The 27,398-nt window shown below is 40.9% G+C and overlaps 1 protein-coding gene across 2 annotated transcripts in view; it reads left to right on the forward strand.

The window, feature by feature from the left end:
* The first annotated feature begins 11,781 nt into the window (after nucleotides 1-11,781).
* Nucleotides 11,782-27,398, forward strand: part of Acer3 (alkaline ceramidase 3) — an 83,836-nt gene continuing 68,219 nt past the window's right edge. Inside the window, exon 1 of one of the 2 annotated variants that reach the window (XM_052158218.1) lies at nucleotides 11,782-11,974. In XM_052158218.1, coding sequence (XP_052014178.1) covers nucleotides 11,872-11,974 — 103 coding nt within the window. In that variant the 5' untranslated portion in view covers nucleotides 11,782-11,871. The remainder of the gene's footprint in view (nucleotides 11,975-27,398) is intronic. The other variant, XM_052158227.1, reaches the window with a different exon arrangement.

Here is a 27,398-nt window from a genome sequence, read left to right on the forward strand (position 1 = left end):
TGTTTTCTTTTGGAGAAGTGAATTCGGGTCTCCTTATGTCAGTCAACACAGGCCGACTCTGACCTCAAATGTGCGGCCGCACTTCAGCCTCCTGAGCTGGAACTACAGGTGTGTGCCCCCGAACCTAGTTGCCTCGTTTTGTTTCTGACCTTTGCACCAGTGACTACTTTTCCCCGTTTCTCTCTTTTCCAAATGCTGTTCTTATAGGGTTACCTCTGGGCAGAGGAGGTGGCTGAGTTCAGGGACGTGGACATTAAGTGTAGTCTCACAAACATGACTGGTCTCTGGGTTTCTAGGCAGCGAGGGCCCTTTGGTTAGTTGCTGCCTATTTTCTAGCCTGAGGTCAGGGTTCCTGGCTCTCCTGAGTGCGCTCACATGACGTCATCCCTCTCCATGAGGACAGTAGGTCACCACTGTTCAAAGACACCTCCTTGAGAGTGCCACTACAGCACCAAGCCCGAAGGAGGAGGTCGCCCAGCGCATTTCTGCTGTTGAGAATCTGAAGATTATTTTTTCCTGGATAGGATGGTTTCTTTTTGTCTCTGGGACAGGATTTCTGTCACTCTGTCCTACTTCGCTCTCAGTTCTGGACTGTTGTAGGGTGAGGGACCTTCTGCATGGAGGACGGCTATGAGGGGTCAGTACTAGCAGAGGCTAGCTCCCTCTGGAAGTCAGGCTGTCCCAAGACCCAAGAGGAGTGGCAGATGGGACAAAGTTAATGGACAGAGGAAGTTATCAGGGAACAGAGAGCAGAAAAAGAAACACACTCATGAAAGTCCCTAACATTCTACACCATATTCTTCTAAGGTAGGTATATTAAATATATTCTTTTCTTCTTTTGAGACAGGGTCTCCTCGCCATATAGCTTAAGTTGGTCTTGAACTCAAAATTCTGCTTCAGGCAGCCCTGTGCTGAATGACAGGTATGGACCCCCAGACCAGCTTTTCTTTCTTTTCTTCCCTTTTAGAAATTAAGACAGGGTTACATTATGTATCCCTGCCTGGTTTGGAACTTAACTATGTAGACCAGGCAGCTTCGAAGTCACAGAGATCCACCTGATGCGACCCTGAGTGCTGGGATAAAAGGTGTGTGCCACCATACCTGGCTCCTAAGATTGTTTGTTTTTTTTTAAATATATTTCCGTGAAAATGCTCCTTCTAAACATAGTCATGAAGAAAGTGTTGATAAATACGTTCTGGAATATCTGCATTCTTCCCTATATATTCTTCTGAGGCTCCCCTCACATCTTCTCTGCGCCTCCTCCTTTTCTGTCAGTGTCCGTCCTCTGTCCCTCAGTCTCCCTTCACTTCCAAGTGAAATGGAGGTTCCCAATGACAACATTCCAGTGTCTGTCCCTTTGAAGTGTGACCTCATCACTAAAGTACCATTTCCTCAGTTACACAGACTCGCTCGCACAGTTGACGAACGGCGAATAGAGTCCATTTGTTAGTGGAAGCCTGTAGCAGTGTGCCAGTGTCGCACTGGGACTGTCACGAGTTAATGCAGCCATCTTTGGAAAACACCATCTACCTTGAGTGGTTGATTTTTTGTTGTGGGACCGGGGTCTTGCCACGGCCAGGGCTCCGCTGAACGGCCTCCACAGCTCCGTGAGTAGGCTTTTGTTTTTGCTTTTTGTAGTTCAGGCTAGGCTTGAACTTGTGACCTTGCATCTGCCTCCCAGGTACTTCAAATCAACACAGCTTTTACAGACAAGTCCTCACCCCACAATCCATTGCCTTCCCCAATGTATCCCCTAGGCTCTCCCTTCTAGTCCCACCCCTCCCCTCCCCCATCCTCTGATCTGACTGCCCATCTAGTTAGTGCAAAGCCATGGATCTCAGCCTCCTTGTCACTGCCCTCTGGCCACCCACAGCTCTGCAGATCACTGGGTTTCTCTGTCCTTTGCAGCTGTCAGCCTCCGGGAGAGCTCTGTGAGCTGGGGCCTGACTCTTTCATCCACAGGGATTCTAGAGCACCTCTCCAGGGACTTGTAGTACCCTCTGCCCCGGGTTACAGAGAACCTGCTTCGTTTGCCGCCTTCTCCCAGGTCATGGTTTCTGCAAAAAGAAAGTGGCACATAGATTTCGTGCATAGTGGCACGAAAGGATCACTTCTCACCCAAACCACTTCCCATGCAATGCCTGGATTAATTCCAGGTTAATGATTTGTTTTAAAATACTGCTCCGGGCGAGCCAAGCCGTACCCTCTGTTTCATCTCTCAGGGGTCCAACACCGGGCATCATGCTGGGCCCAGTCCCCTTAGCTTCCTAAACACTACATCGCCCTTTCCGTAGTAGCTCTTTGAAGTTTAAGTAGCACTTTTGGACCAGTGTGTGTGGTGTCACTCTTCTGACTTTACAGAAAAGAAAACCAGGGCCTAGAGATAAGAGATACACCCTGAAAGAGCTGAATTCGACCTATGTTGTTCCAGAGCCCTCGCTTTCTACCATGTGCAGCCACTCCTTCCTTGAAACTTTATTTAAGGCCATGTGTTGATAGGCAGCCTGGTGAGTTAGCCTTTGAGGTCCAGTTTCATCCCTAGTTACTGGGTGGTCTGCACCGAGTGACTAATTTCCAAAATGCTGAGCATCTTCTATATGAATGGGCAGCAATCCTTCAAATACATACATACATACATACATGCATACATACATACATACATACACACACACACATACATACATACATACATACATACATACACACACACATACATACATACATACATACATACGTATGTACATACATACATAAGGATTCTTCTGGGCTTGGTGGCATAGGCCTATAATCCCAGCCCCTAAGAGGTAAAGGTTGGAGAATAGCAAATCTTTACCTAGGCTACAGTGGGAATTCAAGGCCAGCCCAAGCAACTTGGTGAGACACTGTTTCAAAATAAACAATAGGAAAACAAACAAAAACCCTGGGATCTTCGCTTAGTGATAGGGCACGTGCCAAACATGCTTGGAGTCCTGTATTCAATTCCTAGTTCCACAACAAACAAACACACAAATAAAGCAAACAAAAAAATTAAAAGATTTAATGGGAAAAGGAATCAAATGCCTCAGACATAACCATGGTCAATGAATGCCAGTTTCTTGCTTGGTCCCACACTACCTGCACCTGCCCCTAATCCCCATGACCATCAGCAGTTCCTACTTCCTTGCCCTAAAGCAAAGTGCTTGCAGTGTATGCACGCAGAAGATTGTTCACTCTCCCAAGAGACAATGCAAGATCTATGCAAAGCCAAGAGCACATTAATTTCCCTACTCTGAGATACAGCTCTTAATCTTTCTTCCTCTGCTTGACTGGAGGTATGGGGTTGTTTTGTTTTGAGATTTCTCAGAGTATGTGCGTCAGGGCTCACCCATAGCCCTGTGCAGCTTGCTTTATGAACAGAGTGTAATCTGAGCTCTTCTCTTAAACATAACCTTTCACTCCACCCCCAGGTACCAAGCTACAAAGTTTTGTGGTTCCTTAAAGCCCAAATCACTACCAAAAGACCTGGTTTTTGTTGCTGTTTGTTTTTGAGACAGACTTTCTAGACTTGGTTGGCTAAGAACTTCGTATCCATCCAAAGATAACCTTGACTTTTGATCCTTTCGCCTTCTCTCCTAAGTGCTCGGATTCTGAGCGTGTGTCATCATGCCTGATTCATGTGGCGCCGATGATCAGATCCAGAGCTTTGTGTGTGCTAGGCAAGCGTCCTACCAACTTAGTCACATCCCTAGGCACACACCAGGACACACATGTAGAAGTAAGAGCAATTTTCAGGAGCTGGTTGTGTCCTTCTATCACGTGAGTTTAGATAAGAACACTTCTGCTAGAGCCTTGCACTTAAACTTCCCGGCTTCCAGAAGAGTGGAAATAAATTTCTGTTGTTTATAAATTACCCAGTGTGAGATATTTTTTTATAACAGCTCAAATGGACTAAGTCCTAGCCCCGTGTAAGCGCCTATAAAAACAATGTTTCATATTTTACAAGGTAGAAAACAAAGTTATTCTCAATTAACTTTGTTTAAATTTTGGAATAACTTTGGAAGAGTTCACCCTGGTGGGCAGGTTAGTGCTAATTGCCCCAGGAGGAAGAAAAGAGCCTCATTGAGTGCCTCGTTCCAGTGGGAACACTTTATTAGCTCCACTGGGACCTTAGCCTGATTGGGACCGAGCCCTACTCTGAGGTAGTTGCCTTACTATGTTATGTGTTAGTTGTCCCAGACTTCCAACAAGTCTTTGCATTAGACAAGCCACCCAACTGAGATTTACATAGTAATTTTAAACCTTAATTTTAGGCAACCAAATTACCTGCAAATCACCAACCTAGGGTGAGTTGTTTATATTGAAATCATTTTTTTGTTTTGTTTTGTTTTGTTTTTGTTTTTGTTTTTGTTTTTGTTTTTGTTGTTTTGGAGACAGGGTTTCTCTGTGTAGCCCTGGCTGTCCTGGAACTCACTCTGTAGACCAGGCTGGCCTCAAACTCAGAAATCCACCTGCCTCTGCCTCCCAGAGTGCTGGGATTACAGGCGTGCGCCACCACCGCCCAGCTGAAATCATTTTTTTTTTTAAAAAAGCACATTAATGGCACCTTTTGTTTTATTTGTATTTGAAATTCTTAGTTACATTTTATTTTTTTAGGTAAATATATTTTTTTCATTAAAAATTTGCTTATTACATGTGTGTATGTGCATGTATCACAGCACACAAGTGGGGATTCTCCTTCTACCATGTGAGTTCCAGGAGTTTGTCAGGCTTGGCATCAAGTACCTCTACCCAATGAGCCACCTCACCTGATCTTTGAAAAATGGGAATTTGTGGTGTCCTGTGAACCCATTATTATTGGCCAAGGTTTGCAATAGCAAGGCTAAGAGGTTGCACAACAACACACCACAAGGCATGCATGGCCTCAAAGTGAACACAAAGAGTTGGCAGGGCCAGCAGGGAAGATGGAGCATGGGCTGCTGACCTCTGCTTCCCCATCGCTCAGGCCTCCACCCTAGCCAGAGCTGGACAGGGCACTCAGTGCTCAGATTCAGACTCTGGCTCAGCAAGGCTCCAGAACTGATCTGGCTCTAGATTGGGGCTCAGCTGCACTCGGGAGCTGGAGGAACTGCAAAGAAGATCATGCAAGTGTCCAGGCTTGCTAGACTCTGGCTGGAAGACAATAGTGCTAAAAAGTCCCTAAAAGAATAGATACCTGGAGCCTAGTAGCCAGAGGCACCTGTCGACAGGCAGCAGGAGGCAGGAGTGACTTAAGGGAGAGCTGGAGCAGTTCTGGTCTCTCAAGCTTCTATTCTTCAGGAAGCTTTTGTGCATTATTACCTACTTAAAGCCCCATACACACCCATGCATGCACACACACACACACACACACACATGCACATACCACACACATATACACAAACATACACATGCACATACACAAATAGAATAACATGATTTCCACACTCAATCAGCTTAGTAACATCTAAGTGTTTTCTTATACAGATTGACTGTTTCTAATCAAAAACTTCAATGTTCTCCAAAATCTAAAAATTTTTTTTGAGCAGTGACTAGGTGCCTCATGTGGTGGGAATGCAGGTGTGTTAAAAAATATTGTACAGGAGCTGCAGAGATGACTTAGTGGTCAAGAGCACTGGCAGCTCTTCCAGAGGACCCACATTCTGTTCCCAGCAACCACAGAGTGACTCACAACCATCTGTAACTCTAGTCGTAGGGGGTCTGATGCTCTCTTCTGACCTGCTTGGACACCAGACATGCAAGTGGTACACAGACACACATGCAAGCAAGATATCAATACACATACAATGAAATTGATTTTGGTTCTAAGAATTTTGGATAAAGAATCATCAACAACCTTTATTTGCTTCAGTTTTTTTTTTTTCCTCTGTGCAACTGTCCTGGAACTCACTCTGTAGACCAGACTGGCCACAAACTTAGAGATCTGCCTGGCTCTGCCTCCCAAGTGCTGAGATTAAAGGTGGCTCACCACTGCCCAGTTCTTTTTAAATTTAAATTTACTTTATTTAGTGAGTGTACGTGAGCCCCTGCCACAGTATTCCTGTGAAGTCAGAGGACAACCTGCAGGAGTCAGTTCTCTTTTGACTACAAGGGTTCTGGGGACTAAACTAATCTTTTCCAAATGGTTCCACAAACTGGGGACCAAGTTTTCAAACATAAGAACCTATGGTAGCCATTTGCATTTAAATCACCATAATATACTTAACATCTTTTTTAAAGAAAGATTTTACTTTATGTGTATGCGTGATTGCCTGCATGTATGTTTATGTGTCTTGTGTGTGCAGATGCCTTTGGAGAGCAGAAGAGAGCATTAAGACACTTGTGACTGGAGTCACTGTTGGTTGTGGAATGTTTATCTTTTCTTTTTGAGAAGGCACTAAAGAGTTAGAGCTGAGAAAAGCCTCAGTCATCATGAAGGACACTGCTGGGATGTTGCATAGCTGACAGAGCCCTTGCTTAGCATGTGCAAGGCCCTGGGTTCAAGCACCAGGATAAATTAAAACAGACATGGTAAGTAGCACTTAGCTGTAATCACAGCACTTGGGATGTAGAAGATCACAAGAATTATTGGAAGAGTTTGTCTGATTCATCAGTTGCTCTGGCTGACCTCAGTTTGCTACCCTATATTGTCATTGTCTTGCGTAGCTGAGACAGCATCAAAAGAGAGTAAGGGCAATGGTTTGGAGGTAGGCAGGTGGTTAACTTTGCACCCAGCACTGTTCTGAATACTGGGAACATACTGGCGACCAAGATACTTTTCTTGTCCTGATGCTGTCTGGACCAGGCTCTGGGTTTCTGTCTCACAAGCATCCATGTGGCCTGCTCAAGACACACACTCCATGGGACAATTGGCTTCTCCAGGTTTGTGCAATAGTACAAAGCATAATTCTGCCAGGAACTTCAAGGACAGGTGATTGTTGGGGGAAGGAACACAGGATCACAGTACAGAGACAGAAGTTACAGAAGAATGGGGAGAGTTACCCCAAGAGCAAGAGGAGACCAAGAGACCTTTTGAAGGGGAGAGAGAATAGTTTAGAAATATGATGGTAATGCCTAAGCGCTGGCAGGACCTGGGTGACAAAGAGCCTTGCAAGTATTGTCAGGATGTTTGGACTTTATTCTCTAGTTAGTGGGAAATCACAGTTATTACTTAGAGAAGGATGGGGATAGTTTTGAGTTTAGGAACAGGGGAAGAAGCCATCTGACAGCCATCACATAGAGACGAAGTTGTGAGGAGGAACAAGATAATCCTTCCTTCAGGGCTGTTAGAGCCCAGGCAATGAGAGCCTGCATGGAGGCAAGGCTGAGGAAGGAGGGAAGTGGACAGAGAGTGACCACAGGAGCCGGTCACTGGTCAGATGTGACGGGATGGGACAACTGGCTGTCAGTTGGCCGTTCCTTCTTTCTCCAGTAAACTGGGTCAATGGCTCTGCATTTCATCCCCACAGTAATGCAAGCATCAGCGGAGAAGCCAGCACGCTAGGGGAAGTGGCAGAGTCAGTTGTAAAACACACTGAATTTGAGAACCTTGTGAAGTATCCAATGGGATGGCTCAGAGGGTCATTTCAATGAGTTCTTACCTAAGAGAAGCCAGTTTTGTTTGGGGTGACAGCTCTGTTCAAACTCTTTCCTAGACTCTTCTCCCAGTCTCCCCAGATTCTTCGTCATTGTTATGAGCTCTCATGGTTGCTTCTGTCCAAATAGCTGTAAATGGGTATCCTTGGGTGAAGGTTCTAGAAGGGATATTGTCTTCTTGGTAAGAAAGGACAGCTTCAGATATGCCTTTTGCCCTTGCCCTCGCCTTTCCTTCTGGCTGCCGGGTCACAGTTGGATGCTCGGACAAGCAACAGTTATACTGTGCATGGAATCAAAGCTTTATCGTAAGAACTAAAGACTTTCTGCATTGGACAGCTGAGGTAGGAACTTGGACCCTCTACCACTTGAAGAAAAAAAATCCTTTCTGTAGTTAAGATGCTGGAACAATTCTTCCGTTTGCTGTCATTTCTAGCAAAATATGATCTTAACTGGTTCAAGAGCCAAAGCCCTGGAGACAGATGTGGGTTAGAGATTGAGATCCAAGCCAGTGTGGCGGTGGTGACTGACAGCCGTGAGGCAGACGTAAAGAATGGGCACCCACAGGTAAACCCATCTGTAAACAGTGCACACCTGTAAACGGTCCTCTCACGTTCAGGGACTGAGAGGGCTGGCTCCTAGGTGATGTTGTAAGGAGGCATGTCTGTTCCTAGGAAGAGAATCCTTAAGTCATTTTGATATTGTTGACATTTCTATAATCTCATTCAAAATGGAACAATCCATTTGGGGTTATTGAGTGAACACTCGACCCCGGGACACTATTTTGTTATCACATTCAAGGTGCTTAAGCAAAACTGTGCTGGCCCTGGTCCTATGCAGTGATTATCTCCCAGCTGGTACATTTGGGGCTTAGGTGCTAATCTAGAAACCTCTGCTCCCCTTTGTTTCTCATGAATCAGTGATCCCTGGATGTGCAGCCTGAAAAGCTGGTGGAAGAAGGGCCCAAGGCTATGGTGCAATTTAACAAGACCTGGCCAGCCTTCATCAAAATTATTGCCACAGCCCTTTGACTTCCCTGATCTTTCATCCCTCCAAACCTAGAAACACACCCTACCTACCACACACATTTGGATACTTACACCCTCCCCCCTTTGTTTTTGCTGGGATGCACACAGTAAGGATCTCATTACAGTAGTACATTAGGCCAGAGCTTTCAGTCCTCAGTCTAATGGCTGTTCTCACCCTGCCCTCACCCACCTCTGCACACCAGCACGGCACTCTAAATGCCTCGTTCTGTTTGCCTTTCTCCTGCCCTTTCACGCCCTTGCATGCTGGTTTCTTGCCCAGAAATGTCTCTCCACACATTCTCTTACAGATTGCCCAACTCACGGCACCCAGAGTCACTTTCTGCTATGCCCAGCAGCTGGGAATGGCTAGAGCCCAACTCACCATCTTGTCCCTCTCCCTTAACCCTTTCTTCAGGTTGCTTGCAAATCCTACTGAGTTCTGTGTGTTGAGAATCTGGGAGATGTGTGCTTTCTTCATCAATAGTGTGGTTCACCTGTTCAAGAGCTTCAGGTCTTGCCCAGTTATGTTGATCTGCCCTCCCTCCAACAATTGTACCCCATCAATGTTATCTGCCCTCCTTTTAGAAATGTACCAATATCAATGTTATCTGCCCTTCTTTGGCTAATGTACCTACATCAAGCTCTTGCTTAAGATTCTTTGGGCTTCAAATGGAATTGTTCCTGCAGATCTGCCAAGCCTTGTTTCTACATACTAACTAGGTAGAGAGTGAACCCACCACAGTGCTGGTCCTTAGCGCACAGTCCCCTCGTCAGTTTAGCTCAGACCCCCCCTCCTCTGAGCTCCTAGAGGACCAGCTAGGCACAGGAGATACAAAAGTGATCCTCTCATTAGACTGCCTAAGGTCCTAGCTATCATCCAGGTGTCCTAGGGAGGCAATTTTAATTCACCAGGTCAGTTTTACCATATGGATCAAAACAGTACTTGATTTATAGGACTGTTAGATTTCAAAGTTATTTAGGAGCAGAGTGCATTAGGTACTGTGGTTGTTACAGCCGTTTGGATCCAAGGGGTATGTAAATCTTCTTTGTCCTCTTCTATTGCCTACGACACTATCTGATATGTGATAAATATTTATTAAGCATTAGTTGTAATACTAGTTTGATAGCTTCCTTGTTAGGGTGCCTTGTTGTGTTTCATTCTGACAGTTTAAAATGCAGAAGTGTTGCTCTCCTACTCTGCCTTCCTACCCCTGAGCTCAAGTCTTGGTTTCCAGTAGATGTCCAATTCATTTTTTCCAGTTCCCACATAATATGATCTTGTGTGAGTGTTTATGTATGTGCTAATACATGTGCATGGTGTGTGTATGCAGGCCAGAGGTAAATGTCAGGTGTCATTCGCTCTCCATATGGAGAAACAAAGCAAAACCAGACTATGGCATGGACTTCTTTGTCATTTTGGGAAGTAGTAGTCTGTTTGAAAGCTTTCAGAACTGGGGTTCTTTCTGTTAAGAAGAGCAAGCTTAGTGGGTAAGAGAACGGGCTGCTCTTCCAGAGAACCTGAGCTGAATTCCTAGCGCCCATTTAGCAGCTCACCACTAACTGTAACTCCAGTTGGAGAATATGATGCCCTCTCCGGTCTCCTTAGGGAGTGCATGTACAGATGCACACACAGCCAAAGCCCTTATACACATGGAATGGAAATAAATTAATAAAACAATTTTTGAAACCATTTCTCTATGTAGTCCTGGCTTTCCTAGAATTTACTCTGTAGGTCCAGCTGGTCTTGAACTCAGAGATCCTGCCTCTGCCTCTTGAGTGCTGGGATTAAAGCATGTGTCACCACTGTCTGGCTTAACTGATATATATGTATTTAAAGCAAATACAGATGTACGTTGACTTTCAGTGGATCACCTCTGATATACCCGTTTGATGACATCTCTTTGTGAATAGTGATGCTCATTTCTGGCCCCTCTCCCTTTGGTTGCAGCTCATCAGACTCATTTAGAAAATAACAATTGTCTGTCCCTGGTGTCTGCTCTTCATTTCTACGGTGTGGCCAGGCAGAATCTTGCAGCTGGCTCACAAAGTATGGAAAGTGTCTCTTCATGGTGTCATGGGTGTGGAATAAGAATGAAGGGCAAAAGGTTCTCAGGTGTGAAAGTCAGGGAGGTCTTCAAGGAGCTAAATTTTAAAGAACAGTGAGGAGTCAGCCAAGCTCGGGAGCTGAGCAGCATCTTCAGAGCATGGGGAAAGTTCGATGGAGCCAAACACAAAAGACAACAGGATGTATCTATCATTCTACTTGTTATTATTGTGCCTGTGTGTGAAGACACGTGTGCGATGTTGCCTGTATGGAGGTCTGAGGGCATTTATGAAGTCAGGTCTCTCCTTGCATGTTACATGGGTTCCTGAGATCAGACTCATCCTGCCAGACTTGCATGCTAAATGCCTTTAGCCAAACCTCTTGAGTCATCTCACAGACTTTAATAACCCAGTGTGGGGGTTGAGATGTGTTCTAGTTCTGATGCTGGAAGAGCTAAGAGCCCTGTGGTTGACAAGGGAGTAAAGCTCACTAAAGAAGGCAGAAAATGCTGGCCACAGCCTATAGGGAAGTCACAAACATTTTAGTACTTTACTCAGTGTATACTTTTAAAGGATCCCAACACCTATTTTTTTGTTCTGTACATTCTGAGTTGTTGTCCCGTTCCTTTCTCTCTACAGGACACCCAGAGTGATTTCCTTGGAATCTCTGGAGCTGCCTGGGGGTGTTGTTTCTAGTCTCCTCATTTGAGGTCCGAGGTCAGAGTTAGACACCGAGGTGTCTATTTGTGCAAGTTTAATCTTGACAGAGAAAGGTTTCTTCTCATTCTTGCCCCAATTAAAACAGACTGCCCCTAATAGAGGCTTGGTCCCATCCTGACGGAAAATGGGTGCTGGAAGCCTCTTACTCCACCAGCAAGTCGAGGTCGGCCGGGCTCTCCCTGCCCCTTTTCCTAACTCCTCCCTCTGATAACAACCTCTCCCACTTCTACGGATTCCCACCCAGCGGCCAAGAGCTGCAGATCATAAGGCGCCATCAGGATGGGCCGTGTGCGCCTGCCCCGGGAGCGGTAGGTGGGACTGTGCAGGGGGCGGGACGGCCCGGAGGCTCGGTGGGCGGGGCGTGCCGCTGGGCAGGTTCAGTGACGGCTCTAGCCCCGCCCCTGCCCTTTGGGTAAGGGAGGAGGAAGCCGGAGAGCGCGCGTTGCCTGAGCCGGCCCGAGAGCGGCCGGGCCGAGTGTGGGGCGTCAGCGCGATGGCTCCGGCTGTGGACCGCAAAGGCTATTGGGGCCCCACGACCTCCACATTGGACTGGTGTGAGGAGAACTATGTGGTGACCTTGTTCGTCGCTGAGTTCTGTGAGTGGAGCCTGAGGCGGGAGAGCGAGGGCGCGCGCTGAGGGGAGACGTGTGGGGAACGCGGAGGGCGAACCTGGCCGCGAGGGTAGGCTCCAGGCCGGGCCCGGGAGCGGCTGCTAGGCGTGCGCGGCCGTGGGAAGCCGGGGAGCCGACGTGGCCGCCAGTTGTGCCGGGGCTGGCTTCGGGGGGCCTTCGGGTTGGGGACGAAAGGGACGTACGAGCCGCGCCTGGACCTTGGAGGAGAGCGTGAGGCGCGCCACTGGGAACAGCAGCTCTTACCTGAGCGCCGCTGCTGCCAGGCCGGGCACTGCCCGCCCTGAGGTCGGGGCTGAGGAGGTCTCTGGCGGGAGGGCCCTGAACGCTAGCCGGACTGCTGCCACCGGCCTCAGCCAGCCGGCGGCAGGGCGCGGACGCTTACTGCCTTCAGTCTCCCCCAGTCTGGGAAACTCCGGGGCCTTGCCCTCTGCGCTCCGTCCTCAGGAGACAGGGAGACAGTTACCGTTTCTCCACGCCGGAGCCTCCCACCCCCATTCTCACTCGTTTCCACTCCTACCCCGTGCCTTCAGGTACGGGAGATGTCTGTTCATCTTGCACCAGAAGTGGCAGGCAGAGCACCTAATCACTGCCTTCCTTCCCCAGCCGCTCTCCCAAGAAACTTTTAACTCTCCTTGCGTCCCTCTGCATCTAGCTAATCAGACTTTCTAGGGGTTAGTGGTCATCTGAGGACATTTATTTCTATGAAAGCACTGTTAGAGGTCACGATTTGCTGCTGCTGGACCAGCATTGCTAGCCAGATTAGGGTTTTCTATGATTATTCCAACCAGGCAAGAAAGAAATCAGCCATTTCTTCCATCCACTTTGGTTAGCTTTTGAGAACACGGTGTTTGATCGTCCTTTTTTGGTTTCTGGCAAGGAGCAGAGAATAGTCTTTGGTTGCTATTGCTGTCTTTTGAATGGACCCACTTTATTAGGCCGTGAGGCAAAACTCTTAGCTAATGTTCTGTTCTTGAGTTCTTCTGGAGGATGAGTTTCATGAAAGTCTTGTAGTTTTTCAGGACATTAGTCCCATGCCCTTGAGACCATGATTTAGATTGAGCATCAGAACCTCTAGTTTAATTAATAGTTTTTATACAGTAAAGGAGAAAATGGGCAAAGGGGATCATTTATAGGGTAATTACTTGGCAACCCAAACATTGGCAAAGGAAGCACTTTGCCTGTTCGTTGTTAGACAGTTTTGGCAAGAATACCAGAGGCTCATGACCACCAGGGAGACTTAAAATCGTGTTCTTTAAGCTGGAAGTGTGTAACTTTTTATTTTTCCTCTCTTAGGGGGTCTTCAAATATTGGATGGGCTTGGAGTTCATTCACTTTCTCTAGATTGTAGAATTAGGTGCAGTGGATAGAATAACTGCAAGGGAAAAGGTTTTTGTTTCAACATAAGACAAAACTTTGTAAGCAGTGATACTGGCAAGGGACAAGTTGGCATGGGGTGAAAGAAAGAACCGTTTGTCATTGAAAGTGCTAAAATAGGCATCACTCACTTAAGTCATTCATTTTAGGAGGAATCGTGTAGTAAAGGTACTAACCTTTTGCAGTTTTATTAATCTACATTAGTAATAAAAACTTCGTTTAGAACCAAAGTTTTAGATTAGAATCAAAAGAGAAAACTGGCAGTTGAGTCATGTGAGAACAGTTGAACTGTGAGAGAGGAAGATAGTAGTGTTTTGGCAAATAGCTCTGAGAAATGGGAAATGGTTTACTTCTTCACATCCTCAGAAAAGGAAACTAAGTAGACTGTAGGAAGGTTTTGACATAGCAATCAAAGGGGTTGGGTGAAGAGAGGATGTGTTGGCAACCCTTTGTGTACTACTTTGGGAGAAGATGACCTGAAGGACATTGAGTCAGATGGTCTGACTGTATAACATAGTGGTAGATATCTATCATTATTTGGAGTGTGAGGATTTAGCCTTTGAATAGTATGTGAATTTAAAAAGCCAAGTATGTTGACTGGCACATGCCTACAATTTCAGCACTTAGGGCATGGAAGCAGGAAAATCAGGAGTTCTAGAGCAGGCTCTGCTCTATGAAACACTTTCTCAAAACAAAAAACAAAATAAGCAAGTAAGCAAAAGCTGATAATACTGTGTATTCCTGACAAGTATAGTTCTATCACATTTACATTAATGAGTTTTATTGATAATATTATCAAGGATAGCAATAGTTATTACCTAAGTACTCACTGTCTATCATAGTTTGTATCTCTTTTGAGTTTTACAGTAATTCTTTGAAGAGGGTATTATGATTCTAATTTCACAGACTAAGAACTTGGAAATCTTTGTTAATTTTTAGCTTGTTCTGTTTTGAGAAAGGTCTTTAGCCCAGATACTCCAGGGGTTCAATGCATAGACTAGGCTGACTTCAAACTTTTTTCCTGTCTTAGCATCCTAAAGTTGGTATCACAAGAGTGAGACTCAATCCCTGGAAAGAGTATATATTTCTTGTATTTTTGGTTGTAAGCCTAGCCTTCAGTGGCTGAACCATCTCTCTAGCCCAGGAGCATATATTGCTAAGAAATAATTTATCTAAGCTTACAGTAAGTTGTGTTGAAAGATTATTCAGGTTGAGATTGCATTCTAAATCTGTTATGCTCTTTTGATTCTCCATCTGTTTTTTTTTTTTTTTTTTGGTCTTGCATTCAAGGGAGAACAGATATGAATTCTGTATTATCACCAAAGACAAACTGGACTACCATTCAAATTATTCAGCCATCTTTTGCCATTCATTGTGTGTATTTTGGGTAATAATTGAGCTTGGGGAGCTATAGATGTGGCAGTAGTAACTCTCAGTCCTGAAAGGCTGTCTTTTAAATTTCAGCCTATATAGATTAGAACTTTTTATTTTAAAAGATTGTAAGGACCAGTGGAAAGGGTAGAGAGTCTTTAGTTAAGAAATAACAAGTCCCTCAATGTGCCAAAAGTTGTAGGGGTAAATGGTTCCTGTTTTAGATGAGACTATCCAAATAACAATGGAAGCTAGGACTGGGCAAAAGATACTTTATGTGGTAGAGGAAATGTGCGTGTACCACATTGTATGGTGACCAGAGGATAAGTTGCAGAAGTCGGTTCTTTCCTTCCACCACATGGGTTCCAGGGATCAAACTTAGTTTATCAGGCTTGGTGGCCCCAGAGCAATCATATAATCAAGAGTTGAAAAGTTATAGTTGTTTTGTAAACTTTAAAAGCTTTTGTCAAACAGGACTGGCAAGATAGCTCACTTACCTGCTGCCAACCTTGATGACCTGAGTTTAATTCTCTAAACATGCAAGGTGGGAGAGAACTGACTCCCACAAGTGGTCCTCTGACTTCTCCACTTGTTCCTCTGCTACCACACACAAGAGTGTTTTATTTCTTTGTAAAATAATGTATCAAATGTAGTTTAAACAGTGCTTGAGTTCTCATCACATAATGTGGAATGAATGTATTTCTTGTGCATTGACAAATCCTTTCTGAGTTTGGATAATCTTTTAGCGTTTTATTCTTTGCACTTTCTGTATTGTGAAAATATCTCCAAGATTTCCTTTAGTTAGAATTGCCTTAGTTTTGTTTGCTGTTGGTCAGTATTGTTCTTCTGGTTTATCTTTACTGTTTCTCCCAACAACTGTTGTGTTCTTTAAGTTGATAAGTTTGCCTTAACTATGTTCCTCAGGCAGTACATTTTTAGCCTCTTAAATGATAGCAGCATCAACGTTTCTGTTTCTCTTGTATCTCTGTTTACATTTGTTTGTAATTTCTATCAATTGAAGTTTGTTGTTTGCTCTTTCCTCATTGTTGTCTAGTTAATCAGTGGCTTTGAAAATAACCAACTTTGAAAGATTTGACTTAGTTGGTTACACACAAAAATATTTATGTAGTTATATATAGGTTGAAGATCCAGCAGTGAAGATTGTAGTATATTTAGTTGGATTGGTTTTATTTACCTAAATTCTGTAAAAACAAAAAATATGTACATATTGGAGCTCTGCTTGCTAAGTGTAGATTGTCTGCGTATTAATAATTCTCAAAATATTCCTATTAAGGTGATGCTACCCTATTTTAAAAAGAGAAATTAGGTCTGAAAGAAGTTACCGCCTCAATCTACCACATTACTGAAAATGACATTTCAAGTACTAGTAGATTAGTGGAAAAATATTGCCTAAAGGAAGAGGTGAGTTCTAAGCTTTTTATTGACTTAGAGAAGAAATTACTCAATCAAAAATTATTTAGGGATCTGGGTGTGGTGACTCATGCTTATAATCCCAGACCTTGGGAGGTAGAGACAGGTGAGTCAGAAGTACAAGACTATTCTTAGTTTGAAGCCCCCCCTAGGCATTATGAGACCCCACGTTTAATTTTTTTGTTTAAGATTTGACATTGAGCAAATATGTATTGAGCTCTTTAGTCATTGTCTCAGACTGTAAAACTGTTATGTATAGGCTGCCTCTCTGTCCATACAGTTGGAAAGGCCAGTGGGATACTTTCCACCCAAGACTAGAGACTGAATTTAGGATTACATGCATGCTGAGCTGTATCTATGCATTTATACTTAAATGTCTACATTTCTATGTGTGTGTCTCTCTCTGTGTGTGTATGTGTCTGTCTGTCATCTATCTATCTATCTATCTATCTATCTATCTATCTATCTATCTATCCATCCATCCATCCATACCACTGAGTTAGAGCTCAACTCTGTTTTGTTTTGTTTTGTTGTGTTTTTTGTTTTGAGACAGAATCTCAGTAATTTGCCTAGCTAGCCTTTAAGTCACTATGTGTAGTTCAGACAGGCCTTGAACTTATTGCCTTAGACTTCAGAGTAGCTATGACTTCAGGCCTGAGATACCAGGCCTGTTTACACTGCTCCTTTCAAGTGAAATTCATTTAAAAATGTATTTGATAGAAGAATACACAAGAATTTACATTTTATAGAAGTTATTTTTCAAAAAACTAAAGAATATTTTTAAATTCTTAATTATGACCATCTGTCAGAGGAATATGATTGGCTACACCTTTACTCTGATGGAAAGAATGATTGGCACTCATCATTTCCCTTTTGTTGTGGAGTCGGGATGGTTTGGGTTAAGTATTGTGTTTTCTAATGAATTTGTTGCCACTCTGTAGTCCTGTTTATAGGACCCACACAGAAGGAAGCAGGCAGCCCTCAGTCTCCGTGGCTTTTATAAGATTCACTTAGATGGGAGAAAGGTGTTTGTTTCTTTTCCTATGTAGCTCAGCATGAAAAGCTTTAACTAGATGTCTCTCATGCATATGTCACTAGGGGTATCTGATTTCTTATTTTTTTATCCTTTTCCTTTTCCTTTCTCAGGCTTCTTCTATTTTTCTTAAAATAAGTGAGTATTCATTCATTAGGAGTCTTTTAGTCCTGAGTATTTGTGGGCTGGCAGATGTGACATTCCTGACACCTTAAAGAAGATGATTCTTTTGTTAAACTTCTTATTGATTGATTGATTGTGTGTGTGTGCATATGCATGTGGCCGTCAAAGTATACCTTGCAAGAGTCAATTCTGTTTTCTACTATCTGGGGCTTGGGTTCTCTTACTTGGTTGCAGGCACCTTTACCCACTGAACCATATTGCGTGTCCCAAGAGAATTCTTTACCTAAGGGAAAGCAGATAGGCAATACTTTATCCAACTTATAGTTCAAAAGCACCATAAGTCAGTCGAAGAAGGAAGGACAAATGAAAAATCAAATTTAGTGTACAAATAGATTTAAGTTTAATATATCCAACTCAGAGAGTGCAAGTAAATGGTTTTGCGTGTTAAGATGAATATATTTATGGGTACATTGGAACAGAGTGAAAAAAATGATACTTACCTAAAACCTGAAACTTGTTTTCAGATTTATAAAGACTTGTAGATGTACCTAACTTTTGATACTGCAACACACCAGCATTGCATTGTCATCTACAAAGTTTATTTTTGAGAAACACATGGTTGAGTTAAAAAAAAAAAAAAAGCACAAAACCAAAAAACACTGTCAATGTTTTCAGTAAGTTTACAATTTTGTGTTAGGTTACAGACTTGTTTAGAACTCAACAAAATAACAGAGCCAGAGAGACAGCAAGAACCATTATGGTCATGAAAATCTTGAAAGTTTTACTATGGAGAAAGCAACAGGATAAACAAAAGGCCAGTACACTGGAGTCTGGAACTGTGCTTAAGTTTAGGCTTGTGACTGGGTAAATCACTTATTCTCTGTATCATTTTATTTTCTATAAAATGCCCTTTATGAACCAGGACTTCAGGCATCTGAGATAAGTAAGCACTTTATCTTAATTGTTTTATCTGGTTTATTTTTATTTTATGTGTATTGGTGTCTTCCCTGCGTGTATGCCAGTGTACCACTTGTATACTTAATGTGCAGCAAGGCCGAAGGACAACATCTGCAACTAGAGTTATAGACAGTTGTAAGTCTCTGTGTAAGTGCTGGGAATTGAACTTGAGTCTTCTGAAAGAGCAGCCAATAGTTACCCTTCACCACTGAGCCATTTCTCTAGCCTCTTAATGTTTGTTTTGTATGTGTGTGTGTGCATGTTTGTATATGTGTGAGTTTGTGTGTGTGCGCGTTTGTGTGTGTGTGTGTGTGTGAGAGAGAGAGAGAGAGAGAGAGAGAGAGAGAGAGAGAGAGAGAGAGAAGAGAGAGGACATGGAGAGAGGGACAGGGAGAGGGACAGGGAACTTCGAACATAAAACAAACTTGGAAGAATACTGTAGAGGATGTTCATTTACCCAGTGCCTGTGCTTTACTTCAACATTTTATTGTACTTGTTTTATAACATATCTATTTGTTTACTGATTCTTCTCTCTGCCTATCATTTTATTTTTTGATTCATTTCAAAGTAAATTGCAGACAACCATACACTTCCCCTAAAAACTTTCACAGGTGTTTCATTATATAAAGTTCAACTTTTTAATGTGTTTTTATTTTTATATAAAGTCCTCATTTAATGTAATGCATAAATATTAAACTTGTATTTGCTGAGGAATAAGTACACCTGTGTAACAGAACTTCTGTCAAGATATGCAGCTTTGGGTTGGGGATGTAGCTCTGTAGTACAGTGGATGCTTAGCACACCTGAAGTCCTAGAAGCCTTAGAAATTTTTCTGGCAATGGTTGGGGCAGGGGAGAGGAAGAGAAAGAGAAAGGGAAAGCTTTGCTTGCCACGAACCTCATGCCCCTTCTGTGTTATAGTCACCTCCTCCAGTGTAGCCATTGTTCTGATTTCTCCCCCCTCCTGTAAGGAAGATTTGCCTGTTCTGGAACTGCATGTAAGTAGAATGAATCATCTAGTATTTACTGTTTGATGTAAGACTTCTTTTGTTCAGCAGAATGTTTTTGAGATTCATCTCTGTTGCTATGTATTGGTAGTATAAGTGAAATACAAACTCATTTTCCTGCTTGGGTAGCCATGTTTTTGGATTTTGATAATTATCACTAGAACTGCTATGAACATTCTTGAACAAGTCTTTCTATGGGCAAAGACATTTTTTGTTATTTTGCTATTTTTTTCACATGGTCTTGCTATGTATTCCTGGCTGAACTTCTGTTTAGCCCTCACTGACTTGAAATTGTGGCAGTTTTCCTTCCTTAGCCTCCTAAGTGCTGGGGTACAGGCTGTGCCACCACACCTGCCTAATAGATGTGTCTTTTTATTTTTTCATAGGTAAATCCTATCAATTGGAATATTTAGGACAGAAAGTAAATATATATTTTCTTGCATTAGAAACTCCCAGGCTTTCATTTTTAGACAGCATCTGGCTATGTAACCCAGGCTAGCCTTCGACTTTTTATGTATCCCACATTGGCCTTCCTGACTATTGGAAATACAGGCATGTGCTACCATGCCTGATTTACACATACATCATCTGGTCACATCGTTGTCAGTCTTTTGCTTCAGTTAATTTCAGTTTAATCATTTTGGTGAGCATATACTCGCATATCATGTTATCTAGTTTATTTAGTCTTATATATTCAGTCTTTTCCACTCCTCCCCCTTGTCCACAATACTCTTTTCAGAACTGGTATTTACATATACATTATACATCTGTGTCTCTTTCATTGTTCATATTGTTCTGTGAGAGATAATAATAAATATCTCTTGAAAATATGAAGTTTGGATTATTCAGCAATAAGTAACTGAAAATAGTGTTTGAAGTTTAGTGTTGAGTAATTTTGATTTCTCCTTCTGTAAACTTGGTATGCTAAATTATACCATGACTTTTAAGTCTTACAAGATGAGACTAGAAAGTAAGAACAAAGTTTAGTACTTTCATAAGCTGTTTTATCTTCCTAGAATTTTACAAGCATCCTTTTAGTGATCTCTATAATATATGCATAATAATCAAAAGAGCTATTTCACCCACTGAAAGTGAGTAAGTAGCTTAAAGTTGAAGTAATTTATTTGTGGAGCTGGGAACAATTGTTGACTCGTCCTAGAGGTGAACTGTTAGCTCTTAGATATGTTCTCTAATTTCTCACAACAGGCTGCTTTTAACAGTAGTGACTGGGTAGATTAGAAGAACAAAGCAGAACTCCAGAATTAGACATAGTAAAATTATGATATTATCATTGGCTCTATAAACATTGATAAGCTTGAACTATTAACTCTTTACCTCTATGACATGTCATCTCTTTCCTCTGGTAATAACTGAGTCCTAAAGTCTGCTTTCTTTGATGCTAGTGTAATCACCCAGCTTTTTTATAGTTTATGTTGGCATTGCTTTTCTCTCCTACCTTTTAATTTTTAATCTATATATTTATACATGTAAAACATGTTTCTGTGGATTTATAATTGACTCTTTACATTATTTTTTGTCAGTTTAACAATTTCTTATTATTTTTTATTTTTGGTTTTTCATATAACATCTTACTTTATAGTCCAGGATGGCTTTGAACTTAGGATGCTCTTATCTCAGTCTTCTGTATACTTGGATTATAAACATGAGCCACCATACCTGCTTTAAGCCTCTGTCTTTTCATTGGCATATATTGTCTGTTTATAGGTAATAAAATTGTTAGTATGATTTGGTTAGCTTTTTAACTCTCTTTGTATTTTTTTTCTTTTTTTCATTCTTTTCCTGTTGTCTTTTGAATTAATTTAGCTATGTGTTTATACATCTGGTATTTTAGCTGGTCTAGTAGCTTCTCTGTTACCTCTCTTGATTATTGCTTTAGAGGTTGCTCTCACGACATGTTCAGTCCATTGACATTATAAGATGCATCATCCAAAAAGTTTACACTGATGAGTTACAAAACAAAACAATGACAACAACAAACCAATACAAAATAAATGAACAAAGAGACCATTTGTAAGAGACTTGTAAAATGGCTCAGATAAAAGTGCCCCTTGCACAAGCCTGGCTATCTCAGTTGAATCTAAACCTACATAAGTGTGGAAGGAGAGATCTAACTCCATATAGTTGTCCTCTGGCCTCCACACATGTGTTATGGACATTTTCTGTCTGTCTGTCTGTCTGTCTGTCTGTCTGTCTGTCTGTCTTCCTTCTCTCTTCTTTTTAAGTAGCTTCTTAAGCATACCAGGTAATCCCAGACCTAGTGCTCATTCCTGAAATGGTCCAAGACCTTGGTCTTATTCTAGTATGAGCATTGCATCTCTCCCTTCTGTGGTACCAAAACAGGCAACTCATGCTCTTCCCCTTGCCCTCGTGGAGAAATTTTAACCTGGTTACCATGTTATTTTTAAATTTCCCTTTGTGTCACATTCCTCCAAAGTATCTTGAGTTTTAATACTGTTTAAGAATATATTCATTAAGTCAAGTGATGGCATATATCTTTTATTCCAGCATTGAGGCAGGAGCAGGCAGACTGGCCTCTGAGTTTGAAGCCAATCTGGTTTATATAAGTCATTAGCCAGGGCTATATAGACTACATTAACCAGGTCTATATAGTGATACCCTCTTGGGAACAAAAACAAAACAAAGAATTTATTTATTGAACATTTCCAATATGTTTGAATATTTGTAGTGCAAGGATTTTTGGGCTGCCTGCATATTGCTGATAGCTATTTTTTCTTAGCCAAGAATTTATATATTTTAAAACTAGCAGTTTTATTGCATGTAAATAAGTGGATAAATGTATGAGATAAGAAAGCCATCTAGGTAATAGTTTACTGGGTTTCAGCCATATAGCTTTGTAAGTCTGCCGATTTGTCTAAATTATTCAGAAAAGCATAGTTTTTTTTCTTTTCTTCTGTCTTTTTTTCAAGCATGCTTTGAGCTTCCCTAGCATTTTGGGCTTCCTCACTCTATAAAGCTATCCTTTCTGTCATGTATTTGACCTTCATGCCAACTTAAACTGAATGGTTTTATTTTTCTTCTCAATCTTTTCCTCCAGACAGCTTCTGAGATTCATAGGTTGCCTGCTCTGAGGGCTTTTCTTTTAAACTCTAATGAATTTATTCCTGAGCTTAAAAAATAACCATCTAAGTAGTATTGGCATAACACAAATGTAGTGTTGAGAGATATAACATAGGGTTCCTTTCATAATCTGCCTTTGCTTCCTTCTAATGTGATCTCAGTCTTGTAAACATTTGTACTTTATGTGGTACTGCTGTTATTTTCTTACAGAGCACAGCTTCATTGTTTTGTGTACTGGTTTAAATGGTCTTCTCTATTGGTATCTCTCCTGCTTTATCCTGACACTCCCTCCCCTCTACTTGATTAATTCAGACTTACTGATTTTTTTTCTAAATTCACGGTTATTTTATTTTTTGAAAAATCTTTTCATTTGTGGCTGGAGAGATGGCTCAGTGGTTAAGAGCACTAACTGCTCTTCCAGAGGTCCTGAGTTCAATTCCCAGCAACCATGGGGTGGCTCATGACCATCTATAAAGGGATCTGATGCCCTCTTCTGGCCTGCAGGTGTACATGCAGCAGATCACTCATACATAAAATAAAATAAAAAAAAGATTAAAAAGTTGTCATTTCTAGAGGATTAAAATTTTCCAAGTTTGTCTCAGTGTTGGTAATAATCTTTTTCTTTTGTGCTTGGTTTTTGCTATTACCTTTTATTTCTTTAAACATTATAAAAGGCTCACTTATATCTTATTTTTTTCATCTTTTTATAATTCTTCACTTACCTTTCTGCTGATGCCTTTTTTCCCAAAAATATTTGTGTGTGTGTGTGTGTGTGTGTGTGTATGTGTGTGTGTGTTAGTGTTAGTATGAATGTATACCACATGACTGCTGTTGCTGGTGGAGGTCAGGAGGTGTTGGATCCCCTGGAGCTGGAGTTACAGGCAGTTGTGTGCTACCTAATGTGGATGCTGGGAATCAAAATTAGATCTTCTGGAAGAGCAGCCTGTGTTCTTAACAGCTGAACCATTACTCCAGCCCCTGTTTGGCTGATTCTGTTGTCTAGTTTATGTATGTTGCTCTGCAGTGTTACACAGTAGATTTTTTTCTCCATTTATGTCTTATACTGAGGTGTAAACTTAAAAAAATGTAAAAAGGATAAATAGCAAAAAGGGGAAATGATTCTTTTGATTTTTTATTAAATAGATTAATTTTGTTTTGTGTGTGAGAGTTTTGCCTGCATATTTGTGTGCCACTGTGTGCATGATGACCATAGAGGTCAAAAGAAGTTATCCCTTGGAACTGGAGTTATAAATTGTTGTGAACCACCGTGGAAGTGCTGGGAACCAAACTTGAGTCTTCTTCAAGGGCAACAAGTACTCTTAACCTCTGTACCATTTCTCCAGCCTTGATAAATGATTCTTTATAGCAGTGAAGAATTCTTTAACAGTCACTTTTCTTTTCTTTTCTTTTCTTTTCTTTTCTTTTCTTTTCTTTTCTTTTCTTTTCTTTTTTTCTTTCCTTTCCTTTCCTTTTTCCTTTCCTTTCTTTTTTCCTTTCCTTTTTCCTTTCCTTTCCTTTTTCCTTTTCTTTCCTTTTTCCTTTCCTTTCCTTTTTCCTTTTCTTTCCTTTTTCCTTTCCTTTCCTTTCCTTTTTCCTTTCCTTTCCTTTTTCCTTTCCTTTCCTTTTCCTTTCTTTTCTGGTTTCAAGACAGGGTTTCTCTGTATAGCCCTAGCTGCCCTGAAACTCACTCTGTAGACAAGGCTGGCTCGAACTCAGAAATCCACCTGCCTCTGCCTCCCAAATGCTGGGATTAAAGGCGTGTGCCACCACTGCCCAACTCGCATTTCTTAAAACTATAAAGAATATAAGTAAATACATTTTAGAAGTGTAGATAAGTTCAGGATTATATATACATATAGTTTGCTTGCCCTTAATTATTAGTAAAGAGTAGTACTTGTTATTTTGAATCTTTTGTATTTGATTTCCTTTGTTTTTCATCTGGTGTGACATAGTTTTTCTTTGACATGAGGTTAAGTTCAGATATTCCATTCTAACAGCTATACAACACAGAGCAATTTATATACCTTCTATGGAGATCAAGTTCTCTGATAAGTAAAATAAGGATAATAACATCCAACCTACAGATGGCATTTTATATCTAATGATGTCATATAAATCAGTTACTGTTGTAATTCCAAAAATATAAAAGACTATTTCTGTTTCTCTTGTTTTTATCTGTCTTTAAAAAATTCTATTTATTTCAAGCATAATGTGAAATTCAATATTTAGATTCTAACTTAATGGAATGCCCATGAAAATATTTATTATGTGTGTTTGATACTGTTGCTTTACTTGGATCACAGAGAAACCTCTATTTGGTACCATGTCTCACTCAACTTGGCCGACCCATTCTGTTTTCTTTGGTTTTCTGTCAAACAGTTGTCCCAGACCTTAAGCTGATACTTGGGTAGTGAATGAATAACTTAGGGGAAAAAATATCTTGTTCCAGTGAAAGTTGGTCCAGAAGTTCTGATAGAAGTAGCTTAGTTTATTTGAGGGATTTGAGAATTGAAAAAACAAAAAATACATGTATTTTTTAGTTTTTTCTCTAGTACTTAGGAATCAGATTTAAATTAAAAACCTTTAAAGTACTTAGTTAAGTAAATTCATAATCTTATTTTTTTACTTAGTACTCTTTTAAAATTAATACTTAGCTGCTTATACTGACTGAAACATTGTTACACATAAACAACCAGCTACACATTTTCAAAGTAATTTTACAACTTATTTTCTATATAACTAATCTAAATATAATTATTTGGTTTTGTTATTCATATTTACAAGGAAGCTGACTAAAAGAATTATTTCATTTGCTGCATAACTTGAAAAAATGTTTGAGATATATTGACTATTACTAGAATGGTAATGATATTTAATTAAATACATTTATAATAAAAATTTACAGTCATCAGTTATGAAGAGAATCAATTCTTTACTAAAACATTTAACTTTATTTTAAAATTCTAAATTAATAGGTTTCTAAATAAAGTAAGTAAAGGCTTACTGAGTTTTTTCTTTTATTTTCTAGATTAACAACTATATACACATACACAAAATCCAGAACAATATAAAAAATAGTTCATAAAATGGAATTAGAATAGATATCTTAGGGTTAAAAAATATATATATATGTGTGTGAATTTGCTTGTACACATGAATGCAGTGCTTGCCAGAGGTTAGAAGAGGTCATTGGGTGCCCTGGAGCTGGAGTTACAGGTTGTTGTTAGCCACCTGACTGGTATTGGAAACCAAATTCATATCCTCTGAAAGAGCAGTACAGTTTCTTAACAACCACTGAGCCATCTTCCCAACCCTGAGAATAGAAATTTTTTTTGTCTTTTTTTCCCCCCTGCACACGTGTTTTCTTTTTTCTTTTTCTTTTTAAATTTATTTTATGTATATGAGTACCCTGTAGCTGTCTTCAGACACCCCAGAAGAGGGCATCAGATTTCATTACGGATGGTTGTGAGCCACCATATGGTTGCTGGGATTTGAACTCTGGACCTCTGGAAGAGCCGTCAGTGCTCTTAACCGCTGAGCCATCTCTCCAGCCCGAGAACAGAAATTTTATAATCAGTATCCTTGTATGTGAATCCTGACTTTTCCTTGATTTTTTTTTGTTTTTGTTTTTTGTTTTTTTTGTTTTTTGTTTTTGTTTTTGTTTTTGAGACAGGGTTTCTCTGTGTAGCCCTGGCCATCCTGTATCTTGGTCTTTAAATTAGGGTGGCTAGTCTTGAACTCAAGATTTACCTGCTTCTGCCTCCTGAGTGCTGGAATTAAAGGCATGTGGCATCTTACGTGGCTGAGATATATAAGACAAGCTGCTTAATTTTTCTTTAGCTGTCATACTGGATTTTCAATTATCTTACAGGTTTAGATAAGTAATGACTTCCATAGACCCTAAAGTACCATATAAATATTGGTTGATGGTTTACAACTTTACTATAAATTTAGAGTATGGGTTTGTACTCTGGAGGCAAAGGCAGGTAGATATTTGTGAAGTAGCAGATTAGCTCCTGATCTACATAGTCAGACCCTGTGTAAAAAAAGTCTTCACTGTTTTTGAAATTCAGATTATCTTCCTTTTTTGCTTATGAACTGAAAAGTTATTTATTTTCTTCTCAAGAATATGTTTTATTTATAATAGCCAGAAGCTGGAAAGAACCCAGATGTCCCTCAATGGAGGAATGGATACAGAAAATGTGGTATATTTACACAATGGCATACTACTCAGCAATTAAAAACAATGAATTCATGACATTTTTTAGGCAAATGGTTGGAACTGGAAAATATCATCCTAAGTGAGGTAACCCAATCACAAAAGAATACACATGCAATGCAATCACTGATAAGTGGATATTAATTACCCAGAAGCTCTGAATACTCAAGACACAATTAGCATATCAAATGATTTCCAAGATGAAGGAAGGAGAGGGCCCTGGAAAAGGCCTTGATCCAGCATTGTAGGAGTACCAGGACAGAGAAATGGGAGGGGGGTGATTGGGGAATGGATGGAGAGAAGAGGGCTTATGGGACATATGGGGAGGGGGGAACCAGGAAAGGGGAAAGCATTTGGAATGTAAACAAAGAATATAGAAAAAAATCTGTTTTACTAAAAACATTACTCAGTGCAATGCCTAAACCCTGTGCCCATAAATTATAGTGTGAAGGGATGAACAAAAATATTTAGTCTTTTAGGACTGTTGCATATTGTTATTAAAAACTATCTTTTAATTCATAAATATACATAGACTCATTATCATAGGATGTGTTACCTTAAACTCACAAGAGTTATTGTGATATCATGTATGTAATTGTTTCAGATTTGGAAAGCAGTATAATACAAGACTAAGTTTAACTAATAAACTTAGTCTTAGGGTTGAATGTGCATCTGCATTTTCATTAGCTGAACAACCATGGACAAGTCATTTTTTTCTTTTGCTCCTCAGCGTCTTTACTAAATGAGTACTCTTATACATTTATCCATTTATAGA

Source organism: Apodemus sylvaticus, chromosome 1 (assembly GCF_947179515.1).
Source record: "Apodemus sylvaticus chromosome 1, mApoSyl1.1, whole genome shotgun sequence".
Lineage (NCBI taxonomy): Eukaryota > Metazoa > Chordata > Mammalia > Rodentia > Muridae > Apodemus > Apodemus sylvaticus.